General features: G+C 49.3%; 1 protein-coding gene across 1 annotated transcript in view; it reads right to left on the reverse strand.

Annotated features, from left to right (window-relative positions):
- ANO1 (anoctamin 1) overlaps positions 1–22,212 on the reverse strand; it is a 158,701-nt gene extending 136,489 nt beyond the window's left edge. The window contains 1 exon segment of the mRNA XM_056801174.1: positions 21,964–22,212. Coding sequence (XP_056657152.1) covers positions 21,964–22,027 — 64 coding nt within the window. The 5' untranslated portion in view covers positions 22,028–22,212.
- Between the last annotated feature and the right edge of the window lie 565 nt (positions 22,213–22,777).

A 22,777-nucleotide genomic window follows, 5' to 3' on the forward strand; every position in this document is an offset into this window, starting at 1 on the left:
GCTATTTTTTCCCTCTCAAAGTCAGAAGGCCAGGTGATGCAGGGGGAAAGGGCGGGCTGACTCTGGAGTCAAGGGTCCTGGATTCAAATCCTGGCCCCGATTGCGGCCGCCTGTGCCCCTCTCTGGCCTCGAGGAAAGGGAGGCAGCTGGTCCAGCAGGTCCCCGGGAGCCCTGGGGGTCCTCGCGTCCCTGCACTCAGCCTCATGCCCTCTCTGGGAGGTCAGCGGTGGAAGGGGTGAGCCTGGGAAGAAGGGAAGAGCTTCGTGTTCCTCGTCCCCTTCTGACATCCAAGCCTTGTTGGGAAGCGACACTCGGGTGACAGAAACTGCCTTTAAAATACTTTCCTCTCTCTTTGGGGATCGAGCTGACACGTCCTTGACTCCCGAGGCTTAGCCAATGGGAGCGCTGCTGCTCTTACGGCTCTTTGGGGCCACTTGGCTCAGAGCCTCCTGGGAAGCAGAGGGGGGGGGGGCCGGGGCCCCTGGGAGTGGCCTCAGCGGCCCCGTCTGATGATGCTCCCTCGGACCGGGGCTCGCTCGGGGCGCCTGGCCTGCCTTGTGCAGCCTGCTTCATCCTCTCGCCCTGCTGGGATGGCTCAGATGATGAATATGGGAAAAGTGAGCAGCGGCAGCCAAGAAATCGGATGCACCTAGAGGGAGCCGCCTCCCAGGCCGCTCAGCTTCCGGAGAAGAGCTCACACTTGGAGCCCGCCCGGCGTTTATTTAAGCACATCCTCTCTCCCCTTTGTGGTCTCTGCTTTATCTCTTTGGCTCATTTAAAAGGCTCAGGGGCTCAGAGGAGGGAGAGCCAGGCCTAGAGAGGGGAGGTCCTGGGTTCAAATCTGGCCTCAGCCACTTCCTGGCTGGGTGACCCTGGACAAGTCACCTAACCCCCATTGCCCAGCCCTTATGGCTCCTCTGCCTTGGAACCTTGCACTGTAGTGATTCGAAGACAGAAGGGCAGGAGCTTGATTAGGGAATGCATGAAATCAAGTTTAGAAATGCAGGATGGATCCAAGACCAAGCAAGGAAGCCAACTGGAAAGCCCTCCTTAGAGTCCACCAAGTCTAACCCCCTCCTCTCACAAAGGAGCAAACTGAGGCCCGGAGAGGGACTGGCAGAGACAGCATCTGGGACCATCCTCAGGAGGCAGAGGTCCTCCAAGCCAAGCAAGTCCAACACCCCCATTTTACAGATGAGCAAGCTGAGGCCCAGGAAGAGACGTGCCCAATGATGCCACAGCAGGAGTAAAGGAAGTGCCAGGGGTGGGCATCATCAATCCCAGAGCTTCAAGGACTCCCAACACCCCCTGTCCCACCCCTCCCCTCCCCCTCTGCACATCAGTGACTGCTCTGAAACCTGGTGCTCAAAGCAGGGCTTCTGTGTGTGAACTTGGGTGGGGAAAATCTTTATTTTCACTTGCCTGCTTTCCTCTGTAATCTGTGCATTTGCTTTTAAGCCCTCCCTTCCCTTCCATCTTAGAATCAAGGCTACGTATCGGCTCTAAGGCAGAAAGCAGGAAGGGCTAGGCAGGGGGTGCAGTGACTTACCCAGGGTGACAGAGCTACGCAGTGTCTCGGGGCAGATTGGAACCAGGAGCTCCCAGCCCCCGCCACTGAGCCACCCAGCCCACCCCCTAATCGATGCCGTTTATTTGGTGAATTTAGAGATGCGATTCTGGGAAGGGGGTCCGAGAAGCTGCTGCCCACTGAGCCCAGGGCACAAACAAGATGAAGCGGCCCTTACTGAGAGCCCCGCTAGGGGGACAGGGAAGGTCAGTGACCCACGCCAGGCACCGAGGCCCTCACAAACTGGGAAAATCTCTAACCTCCCCCAGGGAGGGCAGATGAGGAAACTTTGGGGCTGTGATGGGAGGCCACCTGCCCACGGTCCCACAGCTGGCTGCGGCGAGGCTCTTTCCCCAGCACTGCGCGAGCCCCCTCAGGAGCAGAGGCTTAAAATGGGAGGGGGGAGCACGCCGAGGAGAGACAGCCATGCTGCTGCCTCAAGAGGAGCAAAATGGAATTCGGAACTCAACACTTGAAAAGGCAAATGCTAGAAACGGATTGTACATGCAATCAGAAGAAAAGTGTTGTATACACACACATGTACATACAGCCATATATGTGGAAATCTAGACTGACAGACAGACGGACAGATGAATAGACAGACAAAGACAGATAGATAGACAGAAAGAGATAAATAGATGGGTGATGGATGGATGGATAGAAAAACATGGATGATATATAGAGAGATGGATAGATGAATGGATGGAAAGACAGACAGAAAGACAGACAGACAAATAGGTAGATAGATAGATGGAGAAATGGATGAATAGCTAGATAAATAGACAGAAAGAGATAAATAGATGGATAATAGATAGATGGATGGCTAGATAGATAGACAGACAGACAGATGGATGAATAGATGGAAGAATGAATGGAGAGATGGAGAGATGGAGAGATGGAGAGATGGAAAGAGAGAGAGGTATGAAGAAGGTCATGTCACCTCAGAGCTTGCTTTTATGATAACTATCAAGTTGCTAAAGGTTGTGGGTTTGGAGAGGGGTTGGTGGATGGAGGGAAGAGGAGGAGGATGTTTTTTCTTTAAAAGGCTGCTTTCTGTTCTGCAAGTAAACAAAACTGTCTCCGTAAATCACAGCAGAAGATGCAGGCTTGGACTCTAAATTGCTTTGTCAATATCAGCGAGAGGAGAAATCCACATCACCGTGGTCGTGGGCAGGTACAGTGGTTTCTAAGGTGGCAGGCGCCCGTGCCCTCCCTTCCCCCCTGCAGCCTTGGCTTTGGGCTGTGACTCCACATTTGCCCTTGATCAAGCTGCCCCCAAAAGACCCGAATGCCCAGACATAAATGGATAGGTCTAAGGCTGTGTCCTAGCTCAGACAAGATGCTCCAACCCCATGGCTGCCTCCTTCAGGCTCCAGAACTAGTCCTGCCCATTGATTCCAGCCTCTCCCTCTCCCCAGGCTCTCAGAAGACCACAACTCTGGAGAGGAAGGGAACTCAACAACTGTTTAGTCCAACTCCCTTATTTTGCAGATATGGAAACTGAGGCCTAGGGAAGGGACTCCCCTCACAGGGAGTCAGTGACAGGGCTGGGATTAGAACCAAGGTCCCCTGACGTTAAATCTTATGGTCTTTCCCCTGTACATTGCTGCCTTTAAGCCAAACGCTGGTAATGCAGGAAGGGCACATAGTGAGCATTTAATAAATGCTTGTTTCCTTCCTGCTGAGCCTCAGTTTCCCCATGTGTAAAACAAGAGTGTTGGACGCAAATATTTCTAAGCTCACCCTTGAGCTTTGGAGTTCTGGAACTGTGTTGTTCTCTTCCTGTTTTAGTAAAGTGAGAAAGGGTTACCTGGACATCTCTGCTCTCTCAAACACTCCGGTCTATGGGGATCTCACCTGCCTCTGAGCCCTAACCTATAGCAACAATCTGGAATCTTCTAACCCTAGCTCCATTTCTCTCCCATGATGGCACCTCTCTAGTTGTGAACCAGCTTGAAGATGATTCTCTAAATGGATACATGTGTAGTACACATTACACAGAGACACTTACATCCTTCCCAATTACATGGAAACAATTGTTCACATTCATTTTGTAAAATGCCAAGTTCCAAATCCCCTCCCTTCCTTCCTTCCTTCCTTCCTTCCTTCCTTCCTTCCTTCCTTCCTTCCTTCCTTCCTTCCTTCCTTCCTTCCTTCCTTCCTTCCTTCCTTCCTCCCTTCCTTCCTTCCTTCCTTCCTTCCTTCCTTCCTTCCTTCCTTCCTTCCTTCCTTCCTGCCTCCCTTCCTCCCTCCCTTCCTTCCTTCCTTCCTTCCTTCCTTCCTTCCTTCCTTCCTTCCTTCCTTCCTTCCTTCCTTCCTTCCTTCCTTCCTCCCTCCCTCCCTCCCTCCCTCCCTCCCTCCCTCCCTCCCTCCCTCCCTCCCTCCCTCCCTCCCTCCCTCCCTTCCTTCCTTCCTTCCTCCCTCCCTCCCTCCCTCCCTCCCTCCCTCCCTTCCTTCCTTCCTTCCTTCCTTCCTTCCTTCCTTCCTTCCTTCCTTCCTTCCTTCCTTCCTTCCTTCCTTCCTTCCTTCCTTCCTTCCTCCCTCCCTCCCTCCCTCCCTCCCTCCCTCCCTCCCTGCTCTCCCTGCCCACCCTCTGAGGAGACAAGCAACAGATAGCAATTACACCTGGGAAGTCAAGGAGAGCAGAAAAAGGTGGCTCACTTTTCCCTGGCTTATCCCTAGGCTCTGGCAATTACACTGTAAGCCACGTGAGGACAAGATCCACATCCAGCTTTCATCATTATGCCCTGTTGGGGGAGCCTGAGTGAACCCCGCCCTCTAGCTTTGGTCCACTGGATGGATGGATGGACAGATAGAGGGAGGGAGGGAAGGCAGAGAGAGAGAAGGAGGGAGGGAGGGAGATAAATGGAAAGGTGGATAGATGGATGGATGGACAGACAGATACAGATATGTAGGGAGGAAGGAAGGGAGGGGGAGTGGAGAAAGAGAGAGAGAAGGAGGGAAGGGAAGAAGGAAGGAGAGAGGGAGAGAGATGAATGGATGGATGGAGCTAGATGGATAGATAAAGAGAGAAATATAGATAGCAAGCTAGGTGGATGGATAGATAAGGATAGATAGAAAGGAAGAGGAAAAAGGTAGATTGAAATGGAGATACAGATGAACAGAGAGATGGCTATCTCTTATGGATCTCACTATTTCCTGTGACTGCAGCTATCCTCTCTCTGCATGGTTTCCAGAGCTTCGTATCCAGCTCTCACCTCTCTCCGGAGCTCCAGGCCCACATCACCAGTTATCTGCCAGAATGGCCCTTTGGAGTACCCATAAGCATCTCAAACTCAGCTTGTGTCAAATGGAACTCAGCATCTTTCCCTTTAAACTCACTTCTTGGAGGGAAAGAAAATGGATTGTGGAAGCATGGAGAAATACTTAAAAAGGAAATAAAGGCCCGGCACTTCCTCCTTTCCTTATTTACATGGAGGACGAGGTCCTCCAGGATCCAGTCAACCATGTTCCCAAGCTGAAGAATTACCTTTGCTGCCTGGCCCCTCCCTCCACACCCAATCAGTGGCCCCGTTTTCTAGGCTCCATCTGCACTGCGTCTTTGTCCCCTCACTGATGCCGCAGCTTCCCTAGTTCAGGCCCTCATCCCCGCTCATGTCCTTCTTCCCTTTGGTCCTTCTGCCCCCAGTGATGCCCTCTGCGGCCGCTGTCTCCCAGGTGCCTAAGCAATACTTATCCCTGATGCAGAATTCCGCCGCAGTGGTCAAGAAGCTTCAGCAGCTGCTTCTTACGGCTTCTACAGTGAAATAGAAATTCTCCTGCTTGGCAGGGAAAGGCCTCCACAACCCAGTTTTCTAGACGGCCTCACACTCTTCCCCCCAACATTCCTCACTCTCAGTCACTCTACAGGCGATCCTCTTCTCCATGCTTCCACATGCTCCACCCCCTGCCCAGCGGGCATCCCTTCTCTGAAAGCTTTACTCTACTCAAGGGCCACCCAAGGTCCCGTCTCCTTTCAGGGCCCTTCTGGAGCCACCCCTTCCATGGTGGTTCCTGCCCCCCTGCCCCCATTCTGTATTTCTCTAGTCCATGACTTTAGTTGACTTCTCTGTGTCCCCTTGAGTTTCTCCTCTGAATTACAAGCTGACAGAGGGCGGGCCACGTTTGGTTTTGTCTTCGCATCCCCAGTAACCCCCCCAGTCCCCGGCACAGCTAGGTGGCTCAGTGGATAGAGAAAGGAGGTCCCGGATTCAAATCTGGCCACCCTTGCTTCCTGGCTGTGGGACCCTGGGCAAGGGATTTAACCCTTACCACGCTTCTGTCTTGGAACTGATCCTTGGTGTGGATTCCAAGACAGATGGGTAAGGGTTAAAAAGCCAACACACTAAGGGCGATGGGGTGGGGGTGGGGGGGCAGCCAGGGAAATTGGGTCAGATTCCTGAAGCGCCCCTGAGACTAAGCTGAGTTCGAAGGCCCTTTCCTCTTCCCTGCTCTCCTTCAGGAGGACATTGTCAGGGTTTCCCTTTGGGGATTACCTGGTCAGGATGATTTCAGCATTCACGAGCGCTTATTAAAAGCCTTTTATTAACATTTTTATTAAATGAACCCTGAAGTTGAGACCACTCGCATCAAAAAGGTAGTGAGGGGGCAGCTAGCTAGGTGGCTCGCTGGATACAGAGCCAGAGACAACTGGAGATCCTAGGTTCAGATCTAGCCTCAGACACTTTCTAACCATGTGACCCTGGGCAAGTCACCTGACCCTCATTGCCCAGCCCTTCCCACTCTCCTGCCTAGGAACCAATACAAAATATTGGTTCTAAGATGGAAAGTGAAGTTACAAAAAAAAGATGGTGAGGAAGTCTTGCACTCTGAACCAGGGCATCTGGGTTTATATCAGCTTTGCTATTTACTTCTTGAGGGACAGTAGGCAAAGCCCTTTCGCAGTCCGTGCCTCAGTTTCCTTCCTCTTCCTTCTCATACAAAGAGGCTAGTCCAGTTGGTTGCTGAGGTTCCTGATTTCTGCCCCAAATGTCTGCTCCTGTGATCATCCAGGCTCTGAGTGATGACCACAAGCCATTAGCTAGCAGTGAGCGTTGGGAGGGTCTCCATTTCCATCTTGCTTGAAGCACTGGGAGACAATTTCATTTTCTAACTAAGGAAGGAAGGTCTCCAGGACTCTGTTTCCCACAATGTTTCAGGCCAAGAGCATCGCTTAGTGGAGGCGACTGTCAGGACTTCCTGACAGAGAGCTGGCATGAGCCTGTTCCATGGTGATGTCACCAGGAGAGGGCTCTAGCTGGGGCCCATTCTACAGACTGAGGGATTCACAAGGCAATATGTCAGCCTCAAGAGAATGAGCTGACATGGGAGTTATGGGTGCAGACACAGAAAGACAGGGTTCGAGGGAGAGCGGGGATAGAAGACAACCACCAGGACCTAAGTCATCGCTGAATTAAGATGACCAGAGAAGGGTCCAGGGGGCAGGATAAGAACACACGGGAAATTCTGAAGTGAGAGTTAGCGTCTTCCACCCCTCCTCTTATTCCCTCCCCTGCTAAGGAATCAGAAGGATTGTTTTTGTTGTTGTTTAGTCATTTCAGTCATGTCTGACTCTGCAACACCATCTGCGGTTTTCTAAGCAGAGATCCTGGATTGGTTTGCCTTTTTTTTTCCTCCCCCTCATTTAGTGATGAGGAAAATGAGGCAAAAAAAAAAAGGTGAAATGATTTGTCCAGGATCACAGCTAGCAAGGGTCTGAGGAAAGATTTGAACTGGAGTCTTCCCATCTCCAAACACAGGGCTCTATCCCTGTGATACCTCAGTGCCCCAGAGTTAAATATAAGTTCACTGGAAGAATAGGAAGTTTTGGAACACCCTCCAGGAACTGATGCAGAGTGCGAGGAGCAGAACCAGGAGAACATTGTACACAGAGCCTGATACATTGTAGCACAATCAAATGTAAATGACTTTCCTACTAGCAGCAGTGCAATGACCCAGGACAATTTGGAGGGACTTACAAGAAAGAACACTATCCATATCCAGAGAAAGAACTGGAGGAGCAGAAACACAGAAGAAAAACAATTGCTTGATCACATGGGTCAATGGGGACATGACTGGGGATGTAGACTCTAAATGATCACCCTAGTGCAAATATTATCAATAATACGGAACTAGGTCTTGATCAATGACACATGAAAAGCCCAGAGGAATTGCATGTCAGCTACGGGACAGGGTTGGGGGGAGGTGAGGAAAAGAACATGATTCTTGTAACCAAGGAAAAATATTCTAAATTGATTAAATAAAATAAAAAAGAATAGAAAGTTTTGTTCCTTTGTGCCTGGGCAAGGAGAATATTTTATTACTTGATTTCCTTCTTGGATCATTGTTTTTATATCTTAATTAAATGCTTTTGCTACGAGATTTATGTCTCTGATATGCTCTAGCTAGGAAACATTAGGGAACATAGAATTGTAGATTTAGTGCTGGAAGAGATCTTAGAGGCCATCAAGTCCAACCCTTTTACAGATGAGAAAACTGAGGCAAAGCAGTTATGTGACTTGCCCTGAGTAAGTTCTGAACCCAAGTTGTCAGACTGCCGAGTCTAATGTCCTACCCACATCATGATGCAGAACAGGCACAAACATTGTAAGTTAGACCACACTGGGTACAAACACTATAAGTTATACACTCTGTTGCCTCTCTAAATATTAGGAATTTTTTTCATAGGGGGCTCAGAGCTATATGATTGTGTTCCCAAATGTTTCAGATAACTAAATTCCATTAAGTAGAAGAGGAGATGATCACAAGAACCCGGAAGGGCCATTATAACGTCTCTGGTCTAAAAAAGTGACTATAGCAAGATGTGCATGATTAAATCCTAAATGTTGCTAGGGAGAGAAGGGCAGTGATGAATGATGGCTGGCCAACAGCACCCACCAAAGCCACACCCATAACCTCCAGGATTATAAATTCAGGCAGGCATGAGCTGAAGAACAGCTTGTTCCCCCAAAGCAACACTGAACCAACTTCTCACCTGAGGACTTCTGCTAGAGGCTGAGGGAAATCAGTCATCCTGGTGACTGCTCAGGCCTTTGGAGGAAGGATGCTAAGTCATCATCTTTCAGATGTCTAGGTTTCCATCGATTGATTATTTCACAGGTTCCTGGCAGTTGGCACTGCCAGGGAAGAGGATAGCCAAGGGAGAATTTTAATCTTCATTCCCAATACATGACTTAAGTCTCTGTGTATAGAATCTGCCTGGGCTCTGTTCAGTGCCTTGGGAGGAGGGAGAAGGGGAAGGGCTCGTGCGCATGTGGGCACCGGCCGTATTGTTTTCTTTATATATAAAGCCTTTGAGTTCTAGGCAAACCCAGCACTTTGTTTTCATTATGGGAGTGTTTCTGACATGATGCTTGCTCAGACATCCAGGGTATGAGGATGCTGAGTGTTACACTGATATGAATTCCAATGGCCAGGGGACTTGGGACCCTGTGATGCCCGTCCTGAGGAGCTCACACTTGGCAAAGGACACGTAAGCATTTCATCGTCGTCATCACCTCATCCACCATCAACACACAACTTCTGCCTCTTGTCATACCCTCGCCTTCCCTCTCCTGGGATGGGTCAGCAACAAGCTAATAAGAGCTACCTAACAAAACTGGGTAATGGAATCTGAGGCCCCTGGGTCCCTTGGGGGCTGGACACAAATGCAGAGAAGCTGAGAGAGTTTTTTGGGAGGGAGGGAGGAAGAGAGGGAGAGAAGAAAATTGTAAAATTTCAGATAGTCCTTGATCTTTTTTTTTTTACCTTCCATCTTAGAATAACTACTGTGTATTGGTTCCAAGGCAGAAGAGGGGTAAGGGCTAGGCAATGGGGGTCAAGTGACTTGCCCAGGGTCACACAGCTGGGAAGTGTCTGAGGCCAGATTTGAACCTTGGGCCTCCCATATCTAGGCCTGGCTCTCCATCCACTGAGCCACCCAGCTGCCCCCTAGTCCTTGATCTTAATGGAGAGACATGCTAAAATACTTGAAAAGTGTGTGTGTGTCTCTGTGTGTGAAACAACAGAAAAAGGCCATTGAATAATAATATTAATAATAATACAACAGGCAGCATTTATATAGTGCTTGAAGGTTTGCAAAGCACTTGGCAAATATTATCTCATTTAATTCTCATAACAACCCTTGGAGGTAGGCACTATTCTTGACCATATTTTACATATGAGGAAACTGAGGCAGACAAGTCAAGTGACTTGCCCAGAGTCCTAAGCTAGCATATATCTGAGGCTGAATTTATAATAGATAATATACAAGATACATAGATAGGGTAAATTGGGTCCCATACAGAAGGTCCTTAGGGGAGCATGTGGAGCATTTAACAAAGGAAAAGGTCGACAGGAAAGCTTTGAGGAGGGCACAAACTGTAAAGAAGGGAAGTGAGAAGTTGAAGGGGATTCAAGGGCTATGCAATGATATGTGATGAGCATGGATGAGCACTCAGAATTTATGACAAGTCCTAAAAAGACTGTAGAACTGACACCCAAGGAATCAGAGGATTGAGAGCTGGAAAGAAATCTTAGGGAATATTTGTTTTACAGAGGAGGAAACTGAGGCCCACAGAGGTCAAGGACCTTGCCAAGGGTCACACAGCTGATTAAGTATATGAGGCCAGATTTGAACTCAGGTCTTCCTGATTCCAGGCTAGCACCCTATCCAGTATCCCATCTGCTGTCTCAAGCAAGAGCTGCAGAAGACTGAGACTTGGAGTATTCTCAGTCATCCAAGATAAGGATAAAAGAGACATGACACAAAAAGAATTCACCAAGAGTAACAAATCCAGCTGAAAGACTGAAAAGGACCTTTGGATCACTGATAACACTGGTTGTAAAGACCCCTTCTTGTGGAGTGCTGAGGCCAGGAGGCAGCCACTGAGGCTGTAAAGGATGGGAAGGAGATGAGAAGGGATGCTGGGTTGTAAGCAAGGTGAAGGATGGAGGATGAAGGGCCAAGATGGATCCCAGAGCTGGAAGCAGCAGCAGGATGGGAAGGCTTGTAAGGATAATTTTGGGGTTGGGACCTAATCTAAATTAATTTGGTTGCCAGAGAAAATCCCAAATAAAATACCCACGTCAGCTGGAAATTTATGGTGATTTTAATTAATATAGAGGGAAGGAATTAAGGAGAAGAGAGAGAGAGAGGGTATAGGATTTCTCCCATCTGGCCTGTGTCAGGGGGAGTTCAAAGACCTCTGCCACAAGGTCTTTGAAGATTAGAGGCTTTCCTAAGATGATAGTGTTTGGAAGGTAAAGGAGAAAAGAATCAGCCTAAACTCTGAGAGAGCTCAGTGAAGATGCCTCACCTGAACTAGGCTACCAAGCTTCTCCCAGTATAGTATCAAGGAAAACTCACTGCCAAACCCGGACAATAGCTGCCACCATGCCAAGATGCTGAAACGCTCAGCAAGCTGCCACCAGAGCCACCTCTCTATGGAAAAAAAGAAGGGAGAGAGGAAGTGACGCAAAATATATAGATGGTTTTACATCACTTTCCTGCATCTTGCATGTACCAGTGGTAGCTTAAGCTTGACTTAGGACAGCCCAGGAATCTTTCAGTTGTTTCTGATTTGTCATTGCTAGCACATGTCTGTCATAGGCCATCCTTCTCAATACTTAATCCTTAAGTGTGGGTGTAGACACTCCTGTTTTTGTTAGACTAAGTAGGGTGGAGTAATCTAAAGTTCACAGGCTTCAAAAGGGCTCAGAAAATGCATTTGATGGACAGATATGCAGTGGAGGAGTGTGACCAGGAAGGGCAGGAAAAAGGCCATCATCTTCTTCACTTAATGACAGCTCATCTGTACATGCAGTCCCCTACTTCCCCAATAGCCTCAAAAGGGAGGGAAGTCTCTATTTTCAGAGAGGAGGAAATGAGAACAGAGAGCTTGTGCTCACAGAACCAAGAAAGGCTGAATCAAAACTCAAACTCAGGACTGTCCAGATTTAGGTCCTTCTATCAAATCCTGTTGCCTGTTAAGGGTATAGGAAATGCATGTTAATGGAAAGGGGCTAACACAGGAGAGTGCAGGAGCAAGAACCCTCTCTCTCTCTCTCTCTCTCTCTCTCTCTCTCTCTCTCTCTCTCTCTCTAAGTCAGAAAAACAAGGACTGTGTAAAACAGAAAATAATTCCTATGAGCAACACACTGCCCACATATTGATGGGCTCCCCTGAGATAGAGATCATCTTCCCTCACTCTGGGACCATGAGGCCTTTAGGATCTTGGCCTCCATTTACCTAAGAATTGGCATTTTTAAGCCTGCAGGAGTCTCAGTGAGTTTTTCTCCATGACCAAGACTTGGTTCATGCCAAATATCCATGGGAAGGCAAATATCATGGTCTCCATCTATTTAGAAGTGTGGGCTCCTTTCCTGCACTAATTTTTGGTGCTGGCTGCCTTGATGCACACCGAGAGGGAGATGGCTCTGAGCCCTACCCTTGGAGAGTTAATTTAAATATTTATTTAAATTGAAAAAGAAAATTAAAATCATGTTAAAATTAAAAACAAATTTTAATAATACTAACAATTGCTGTTTGTGGGCATGTACCCCTGTAGCACACATTAAGGGCCAAGTGGACTTTAGAAATATTGCCTTGTGGTAAAAAAACAAACCCAGGCTTGTCTTTCCCCTCTCCGATGCACCCTCAATACAATGGCCAAAATCATCTTTCCAAAGTGCAGAACTGACCAGATAATTCTGTTCTGCAATCTTTAGTGGCTCCCTGTGGTTTCTAGGATCAAAGCCAGACAGATCCCCTCAACTTGCCACTGAAAATACTTCACTGGGTGCTTTCTAACCTCCTTCCCCAAACAATTCTCCTTCACACTTTTAAATACTGGTCAGACTGGCCTAGGGATTGTGCCCTGACTTCAGGATTCCAGTTCCCAACTCTGCCCCTACTATGCTGGCCCTGTAGTGCTCACCCTCCTTATTTCCATCCCTGAGAAGCCTGGATTCCCTGAGGTGTCACCTCCAATCAGAAGCCTACCTCACTCCCCCACTTGTTAGGACACTGGATCCTCAAATTGCTTTGACAGCAATCAATCAAACCACCAGTGGAAAAGCATTTAGTAATTGACCATTGCATTCTGGCCACTCAGCACTGGGAACACCAGAAATGCAAATGCAGTCCCTGCCCTCACTGAGCTCTCAGTCTAATGGGGGGACATGACACATCAGTAGCCACAGGCAAATAAGGGATAGGCAGGAACAATGGGGGATCCTTATTTGAGGTGAATTGCTGCAGATTTATAAGAAGTGACAGGATCTTGGATTCTCTGAGCTGGAAGAGACCTGGAGACCATCTAGCCCAATGTAGATTTGATTGAGTGCACTCTCTCCAGCCTGGGACAAATGACTGTCCACGTAGCCTCTGCTTGATGACTCCTCCTCCCCCCCCCCCCCCCAGTGGAGTTCACTCCCTTCCAGGAGCAGCCCATCCTCTCTCACTTTTAGGAAGTTTGGTTAAGGAGAGGCATTATACAATTTAACACCTAATCCGCCTCAGCCTTTTCTCTTCCAGTGGCTTAACCTCTTTCTCCATTAAGCACCTGCTCCCAGGGTGGAGGATAATCATCTCCAGGAAAATGAAGTTAAAACTTCCTAGTTGGACTATGGCTTCTGGTCAGGCTTGGGAAACTGTCAGCTTCCTTCCTGCCTGAAGGTTCCCATAATAAAATAAAAATGATGAGGATCCCGACTGAAAAAGGACAAATGTTGGAGGGGCCGGGGGAAGACAGGCACACTGCAAGCCCATTTTAGTGGAACTTTGAGTTGGCCCAACTATTGTGGAGAACAATTTGGAATTATATTCAGAACTGTTTAGGCCTTGATCCCTAATGCCAAGCACATACCCCAAGGAAGTCAAATATGGAAAGAGGCCCAAATATTTGGAGCTACATTTTTTTGTGGCAATAATAAAAACAACAATGAAAACTAGAGACGGTCAATAGTAATGGCTGGACAAAGTGGTAAAGAATTGAATGGATTCTTCCTGTGCTGGGAGAGAAATGAAATTTCTGAAGGATTCAGAGAAACGTGCGGAGACCTCTCTGAATGGACCAGAGCCAAGTAAATGAGACCAAGAAAGAGAACAACCTCTATGAAGGCCACAACAACATAAAGGAAAATGAGACCAAGATTTTAGACTGCAGGTCAGTATGGAGGCCAGTCATGAATTCTGAGGCTGACAGTGAAATGTGCCTCCTTTCTTTTTTCTTTTTAAAAAACCCTTCCCTTTCATTTTGGAATCAATACTCTGTAGAGTAGTGAGGGCCAGGCAATGGGGGTGAAGTGACTTGCCCAGGGTCACATAGCTAGGAAGTGTCTGATGTCAGATTTGAACCCAGGACCTCCCATCTCTGGGCCTGACTCTCAATCCACTGAGCTTCCTAGCTGCCTCCCCCTCTCCTTTCCAACCTGCATAATGAGGCATGCTTTGCCAGAAACTTGGCTACTATGTTGCTTTATTTGGTGGAAGTGGGGAGTTATCTGTGGGAGAGGATCCCATTGTTTGTTTTCATTTCAACAGTATCAAGCAAACACTTATTTAAAAAATAAACATGCCAGTTAACATTAACAGAGGGCTCTAATGTTAGATTGCACTTAACTTTCATCCCCTCACCTGCTTCTCACAACTGCCATGGGAGGGACATACCGCAGATACACTCAAGGCCTGTGTTACAGAGTGTATCCGTGGCAGAGGCAGAGAGAGCTGGTAAAGCACAGTGGCAGAATGTGAACTCGCTGAACTCAGTGATTCTAGGTCCATCACATTAGTCTTTAAAACCTTGAGCCTGTTAAAATGAGGCAGAAAATCCTGAAGCATAGGTAGGCAGGAAAGTCCTTATCGGAGTCTTTTACACTCAGTTCAATGAAGACGTCTTCATGGCATCCTGGATATAGAAGGAGATGTGATTTGGGGAACCCTGAGTCTAATCCCTTTATTTTAGAGGGTGAAAGTGAACTAGAGAGGATGCACACTCAAGTCCAAGTCCAGGATTCTCCCTACTCTACCCCTCAAGCACCGAGAAGGTGCAAGGCACTGTGCTGGGTACTAGACACAAAGGAAAACAATCCCAATCAACCCTGGCATCAAGGAGCTCCCATTCTGCTGTATTGTTAGCAAGCAAGTGCAATGTCAATAGAAAGTAATCCAAAGAAATTTCAAGAGGAAGTGAATGCTACTAAGTGGGAGTTAGGGCCACGGGATATGGGGACAAGTCTCCTGTAGGAAGGGAGACCTGGGCTGTCTGGCAGGAAGCTAGAGATTCTCTAAGGCAGAGGTGAGGGCAGAATACCCTCCACACACAGGCTCTGGAACCCCCTCCAAGAGAGCAAGTGAGAAGACAAGCCTGTTGTACCGGACTAGATCAGGCTCTTGGGAAAAAGGCAATCCAAGAAATTGGTAGACCTGGGTGCTGTGGCATTTCTGGCTGATCAGAGAAGGGAAAGAATTCTGAGAACCAGGACCGTGTTTGCCCACTACTGAATTGAGGCCAGGAGCAAACAAGGGTGCAGCCACAGAATGGGCAGGACTTCCTGCAGGAGACTTTGGGTGTCCTGATAGCCTCCTGAGTCAGAATCATAGACTCAGAGGTGGAAGGGACCTCACAGGTCACCTAATCCGAGACCCCATTTTAGAGATGTGGAAACTGAGCTTGAGAGGGGAAGTCATCATAGATTAGTAATAGATCATAGGTTAGTCAATAGACATGAATGGCCCTCTATGTGCCAAGGCATTGTGATGAGTGCAGGGGAGACAATGAGGCAAAAGATAGTCCCTGCCATCTTGGAGCTCATCACCTAATTTAGGGCTAGAAGGGACCTTGTTGTTGCTGTCATTTAGTTGTTTTCTGATTCTTCATGACTCCATGAACCATAGCATGCTAATACTATTCATGGGGTTTTCTTGGCCAAAAAAAAAAATGGCTGGAGAGATTTGCAATCTCCTTCTTCATGCAAACAGGGTTAGGTGACTTGCTCAAGGTCACACTGCTAGGAAATGACTAAAGCTTTGAACTCAGGGTTTCCTGACTCCAGGCTTATCCACTAAATCCCTAACTGCCCCTAGAATGGACCTTAAAGGTTACCTAATGCAACCCCCTGTTTACAGATGAGGAAATGGAGGCCCCAATAGAATAAGGCATTACAGGATCACAGATACAATCCAGGAATCTAGTACAGGGATCAGCAAACTATTGCCCTGAGGTCAAAGCTAACTCCCCACCCTCCTTGTTTTACCACTTCAAGCTAAGACCAGTTTTTACATTTGTCAATAAAGTTTTATTGTTTAAAAATTGTTTAAAAAACATTCTTAGCTCAAGGGCAAGTAAAGAAAAAAAAGACAACTGGCCAATTTTGGCCTTTGGATCTAGAGGAGATGACCCTGGAGTCCCAGGGGGTTAGGGTACATGCCCAAGGGCAACCTTCCGGCCTTCAAGAATAACACTCTCTCCACAAAAGAGATGATTAAAAACAACTGGTGAAAAAATAGAGATCAGCCCCTCCCTGTTGGCACAAGAAGGGAAATGGAGCCGACCAGTTGGGTGGGTCGTCCCTGGCAGGTGTGAGTCTCCACCCCATGGCTCTATGTATCAGCCTGAGAAAGTGTTTGCCCACTGACCATGGAATGTTTCCTGGGCCATCATGATGCTAATGCAGCCAAGGAAGGTGACCTTGGGTACCATCTACACCAACCAACCACGAGAAGTCAGAATCTGAGATCAGAGGACAAACTCTGCACTCCCAACTCCCTATCTCCCACCTCCAAAGGAAAGTCCATGCAAACCAGAGCTATAAAGCAATTGCAGGTCCTGGGAATGCCCCCTCATCCCCACCAGAAGCTCCTCCTCACTGCCATGAAAGGTGGAAAGAATGAGCCCGAGGGACAGCAAGGTGTCTTGCTCATTGGCCCTTCTATCAACCCAAGCAGAGCTGAACAGGCCTGCAGAGACCTCATTTTACAGATGGGAACACTGAGGCTCGATGGCAGAGTCCCTGAAGCCCTTCTGATTTCTAATCCAAAGGCTCTTCCAGATAAGCCACACCTAGGAGTTTCTTTTCTTGATCTCTGCTGAATCTTTTTGAGTACTATTAGCACTGAAGACCTCAGGACCTGGGATTTCGGGGCTGGCAGGGGGCTCCGAGACAGTGAGGCCAGTCCCCTCCTGAACAAGCCATTCCCCACGGATGGTCATTCAGCCTTTGCTTGAAGCCATCCATTGAGGGGGAGCTCACCACCTCCCAAGGCAGCACTTGGACAGCTCTGAGACCCATCAAATGAGATATTTGTAAATAACTGTAAAATGCTTACCTAGCACAGTGCCTGCCACACAGTAGGCTCATAATAAATGCTTGTTCCCTCCACTGGTTAGGAAAATTTCCCTGGCATCAATGTGAAGTTTTCTTGCCACTTGGATCATTGCTCCTGGTTGGTCTTCTGGGGCCAGGCAGAACAAGGCTAAGTGTTGTCCACACTTCCCAAGGTCAGAGGTTCTCCACACTTTCAGTAGAGAACCAACCCCAAGAAAAGCCTGCTCTGCCTCAATCCTGAGTACTTCAGGAAGCCCCGCTTTCTCCTACCAGCCTAGGGCCATGACCGTGGCTTCCCAGTGCTTCTTTATAGAGGCCTTTATTGACTGGGAAAGTGAAGGTGGGCGGATAGACCCCCACCCCCTCCCCAGACTGAACCCAGGGCACCTCAGCTATTAAGCTCAGTCAGTGACTAAAAGGGAGAGAACAAACCAGTTGGCACCACCACCATGAACTAATGGGAAAGTGGCCACACCAAGTTGCCCTGCTCTGCCCTACCCAGGTCCAGGTTTAAGCTCTCTTGTCCCCCACTTCTTATAATCAATCACCCCTTGTTCTCTGTCACTCTTCACCAGCTGCCCTTTTATTAGCTGGGCTTCTACCACCCCAGTCTGGGAGGGCTTCCATCCAGCAAGGACACCAAACCCTGAGGATTTGGGGTGAGTAGGAGGGAGCTTTCAAATGCAAATGAGAGTGTCCGAATTCTAAAGACATTGGATCTGCTCAGAAAGTTCCCTTTACCACCTCCCAAAGGAACACCCAGGTAGTGAGTACAGGCTCTCTCCTGCCCTTCTCAGATTTCCTTATGTTCATATTGTATCTCTATGGTGGACTAGATGGTGGATATTATTATCCCCATTTTTCTGATGAGGAAACTGAGGCACAGAGGGATCAAGAGACTTTCTCATGTTCACACAGGCCCTAAGCACCTAGGAGACAAGCCCTTCTCCAATCCAAGGTCAATGATGGCTAACAAAAAGAAAAAAGAAATGGGACCTCGACTTGGTCAACCCAAGTTTTATTCTGAACGTATTGCCAGCATACTCCTACTATGGCCCCACTTCCCCTTGTCTCCATTCACGCATCAACCATTCTTCCCCTCCCCCAGTTCAGGTCATCATCAGGTCCTTACCTGGACAAAGGCCAAAGCCCTCTAGCTGGTCTCCCCTCATGACTCCCTACTCCAGTCCATCCTCCCTACAACTATCAAGGTGATTTTCAACAAGCACAGGTCTTACCATGTAACTCCTCTCTTTCCCCAACTCAACAAGCCCCAATGGCTCCCCAGTGGGAGTGGCAGCACCCCCAGGTCGCCAGCTCTGTTTCTAGATCATTAGAGCCATGATGAGGGGAAGCACAGATGGGGGAGATCCACACTGAATGCCCTCCTCCCCAAGCAGTCCCAGAGAAAAGGAAGAACTCGAAGCCAGAATCCCTGCCCTATCAAGTGCTTTAAGAGGCAAAATGATATTCAGGAAGGTGAGTTACACCAGCATTTCTGCTGTACCCTAAAGATCATGGGACCGTTCCATCTGACTTGGGGCTGAAGCCACTGATGTGGGTATTCTTCCCACTCCAGGGTGTGAGATCCTTGACAGTAGGGACTATATTGGTTTTCTGGCTCTATCTCTGCGATTTAGCAGTGCTTTTATAAATTGTAAGAACTGAAAAACTGCCACTCCTCCCTCTGGCATGGGGTGTTGTACCCCCAAATTATAGAAGTGTTTCAGGCCAAATTGTAAGCAGGAAAATTCCTTTGCTTTCTTGCATTCCTGTTAAGGCTAAAGAAAAGGTTGGCCTGGACTTCAAAGGTTAATGATAAGAAAGACCTGGGAGAGAATTATCCTCCTGGGATCATCTGTGTTTTGAGATGGATGCAGAGATACACCTCCAGGCTATGCTTTGAAATCACGGATAGTCTCTAATATCTATCTTTGCCCCCCTCCCCCCCACTGTGCCTGAGTGCATACCCCCCTGAAGCCATGTATCTATCACCAGTTGTAGAGAGTTTAAAGATCCCAGAATTGATGTCCTCTAGAAGGCAGCTTTTCATCTATTCAGTCCTCCTGGCTGGATTCAACATTACCTCTTAAATGAATAAACTTCTTTTATTTTTAAGCTAAGTTTTGGAGTCTTTCATTCTTGCAAAAGGTACCCCTTCCCAAACCCAGGGGGTTCACCTCAAGCCACCCACAACACCTCCATCTCTCCCTCCCTCCCTTCTTCCCCCTACTTCCCTCCCTCCCTCCCTCCTCTCTCTCTCTTTTTCCCTTTTTTTCTTCCTCCCCCTTCTCTTACCTCCTTCCCATCCTCCCTTTCTATCATTCACTCAAAGTAAGGATATACCAGTTAATTGCTTTAGGATTCCATTCATCACATTTGACTTCTCGGAACAAAAACTCCCCAACCCTGGTCACCTTCCCTCATTAAAAGTGGTTTCCGGAGCAGCTAGGAGGCTCAGTGGATTTAGGATCAGATCTAGAGAAAGGCAGTCCTGGGTTCAAATTTGTCCCCAAGCACTTGCTAGCTGTGTGACCCTGGGCAATTCACTTAATCCCTATGGCTGAGAACCAGTCCTCAGTATTGATTTGAAGTTGGAAGGTAAGGGTTGGTTTTTGTTGTTATTTTTTAAAGTAATTTCCTGTGAGCAGAGATTGTTTTGTCTTTGTTTTCATGCAGCCAGCACTTAGCACACACCCAGTGCTTGGCACTTAGACGTCATAGATGCTTTTTCCTCCAAATATTCCAGACTCAGCTCAAAGGCCATCTCCAAGCAGGAAATTTTCTATTAGAGCCTTGCCCCCTCCGCAAGCTCAAGCTCCCCTTCCATCTCTTCTCCACGGTCTTTGAATGTCAATTCTGTGACTCTGAATTAGAAGGTGAGCCCTTGAGGGCGGTTCTGCCTTCCCTTTTACCCCCAACATGCCCCTTGCCCATGCCAGGCACATAGCCAGGGCTTAGATAATGCTCTTCGATGCTAGGTGATCTTTCTGAGGTTCCAGTGGTCTAAGGCTCTGCAATGCATTAGCACTGAATTCTACACACAGGGATCTCTGGGTTAAAAGACCTAGACAGGGACGAGATCAGCTCTGCTCCCGAGTGCAGAGGGTGCCCCACCTTCCAAGACACAACAAAGCAAGCATTAGTCAGGCACTGCAAGCAGTTAGCAAGTCCTAAAGCAAGCCCTGGGAATAGGAGGGCAAAATGAACCTCAGCCTCTGTCCTCCAGAAGCTCACTTTCTACCGAATTCCAGTTCTTTCCTCTAGCTCCAAGTGCAGCCACTTGAGGATCTATCTGTCTTTCAAGCCAGTTATTACTGTAAACTGCCACCCAGGGTTTCATGATGGATAAAGGTCCTTGGATTCTGAAGACACCTTCAAATGTGGCCACTGACAACACTGGCTGTGTGACCAAGGACAAACCACTTAACCTCTCTTTGCCTCAGTTTCCTCATTTGTAAAATGGGGTTAATAACAGCACCCATATCCCAGGGTTGCTGGGGGGAGATATAATATTTATAAACCTCACATACACAGTAGGTATTTAATAAATGTTCATTCAAATCTAAAATGTAAGCAAGCTGCAGAAGAGTTGCTAATCTCCTTGGGAGAGAAGAGGATTTCCACATTGGGAATTTCCCACACTGATGAAAAGAGAAGTCTGGGTGACCCCCTACCCCCATCCCCTTTTGCCAATGGTCTTTGTTTACCCCAAGACAGCAATAATTTGGAATAAAGTTCTGTTCAGTTGGGGTTTTTTGAGGTTGGATTTTGTTTGTCTGTTTTTTAGCCCTCACCTTCTGTCTTTGGATCCATTCTGATACAGAAGAGCAGTAAGGGCTAGGCAATTGGGGTTAAGTGACTTGTCCAGGGTCACCCAGCTAGGCTGACTGAGATCAGATTAGAAGTTCTGTTCTTTTTCAGGCCGGTGTGCTGGTGAGTCTAGGCTAATTCTCCCACCTCGGTCTCCCTTCAAAGCCCAGCTACTTACTCCCTTTCCCCAATTCCCCTTCGCTCTCTGGGATACTGGAATTTGATGGCCATGTAATAGTGCTTTGAGAAACAGGCAGAGCCCCAGGGAAATATCCGCTGTTAAAAGGGACTCTGGAGCAGCAGCCTCGTTGGGAATGCAGGAAGCCAGAGGGAAGGAGGGAAGGAGAGAAAGAGGAGAGAAGGAGAGAGTGAAGACGACAAGGACTCCCCAGTCTATACTTAGCAGGAACTGGTTTGAGTTGGCATTTTGATTGTAGACCACAGAAAGTCTCACTGCTGTGATTTCATTTAGAATCCTTCTGCCCTACAATTAAATCCAACTTACCCTTCCATCCCCCTCCTTAAGTAACCCAGCTTGAGGTTTATCTAATAACCTCTGAACCCGGAGAGCAGGAAAAAACTGAACTTGGGGCAGGGTCATTTATTTTAAAATTAATAGTATAAAAATATCCCCGGCTCTGATGGGTATCGCCGGGCTCGGGTGTCAGCGAGAGTCCCCCTCCCGGCTCCAGGCTCTCCTCCGCCCGCCCGCCCGTAATCTGGCTGAGCCCCTTTAAGTTCCGCTGCGGTCCCCGCCGGGTTTCGGGCCAGAGCCGTCCCCTTCTCTCCCTGCTAAATCTTCGCCTGAATCGTGAGTGGTTATTAATAGTCCCCAGGAAAAGCAGCCCAGCGCCTCGCTGGCACATCCCGCGGCCACCGGCCCCGGGTTCCTCCGCTTGGCCCGGGTAGGGGCCGGGGCTCGGGGAAGCTCCCTTTCGGTGTGGAGCCCAGGCGAAGTTCCCGCTCCCAAAGCTCTCCTGCTCTGCTCTCAGCCAAGTGACCGCCCTGGGCACCCACCGGCGGCGGCGGCGGCGGCGGCGGCGAGAGGAGGCTCGAGCTGGCCCGAGGCAGGCAGGCGGGGAACCTGTCTCTCAAGGCATCCGGGCGCCTCCAGGGGATGAGCCGAGAGAAGAGGCAGCCTCCTCCGCCCCCCCCCCCCCCCGGCTCCTCAAGGGCGCGCAGTGGTCCCAGTCCGGGATCCCGGGCAAACTTGCCAGACGGCCCCCCACCCTGCTCCCCGGCCTCCCTAGACTCACCCTCTTCCGAGTCCGTCTTGGCCTTTGGAGGCAGGGTCTGGAGGTCAAAGGCATCCTGACTCATGTCTGCAGCTCCCAGCTAGGGGGATGAGGGGCTTCCAGGGAGCCTCCCGGCAGCGAGCCTCCCCCGGCACCGTCGCCCGATTGTCTGTCCTTCGGTCCAGGGGTGCCGGCGGCCGGCCAAGCAGGGAGGGGAAGAGAGGCTTGGGAGCCGCAGCTCACGGAGCAGTGCCCGGAGCCGAGGTGGCCCCACCCCCCAAGCCCCTGGGGGTGGGTGGGTGGGCAGGAGGCGCTCCGGTGACGCCCACTCCCTTCCTCCTGCTGCTCCCGCTGCTCCTCCTCCTCCTCCCCTTCCCCCTTTCCTTGGGTATCAGGCAGAGCCCGGCGCGCACCTGCGGGGGATGCTCTGACCCGCCCCTCTCCCGCTGCCCCGAGCACTCCGAGGGTCGCGCATTGGCCTCCCTGGGCTTTTCGCAGGGGGCAGTGGGGAAGAGCCATGAAAAGCCCTGCGCGCCGGGAGGGAGCCCCCTTCCCCCCTTCCCGCCGACTCGTGCCCTGCCCTGAGCTGTTCCTGGTCCCCCTCGGGCTTTCCGGGGCGCCCTGGAATCACCCGCTGCCCCCATTCCAAGTTCAGCCCTGAGCTCCGGAGAGGCATCAGGGAGGGGGAGAAAAGACTGCAGTTGTGTCCCTGGGACCCCCCTTCTCAGTCCTCCTCCCATTCTGGCAGTAGCAGTCTGGGCTGGCGGGGAAGCATCCCTGAAGGCAGCAGCTTTGTCCTTTATAACCTCTGACTCAGTCCCCTAGTTCAGAGCTG

Source organism: Monodelphis domestica, chromosome 6 (genome assembly GCF_027887165.1).
Source record: "Monodelphis domestica isolate mMonDom1 chromosome 6, mMonDom1.pri, whole genome shotgun sequence".
In the NCBI taxonomy this organism is placed as follows: Eukaryota; Metazoa; Chordata; class Mammalia; order Didelphimorphia; family Didelphidae; genus Monodelphis; species Monodelphis domestica.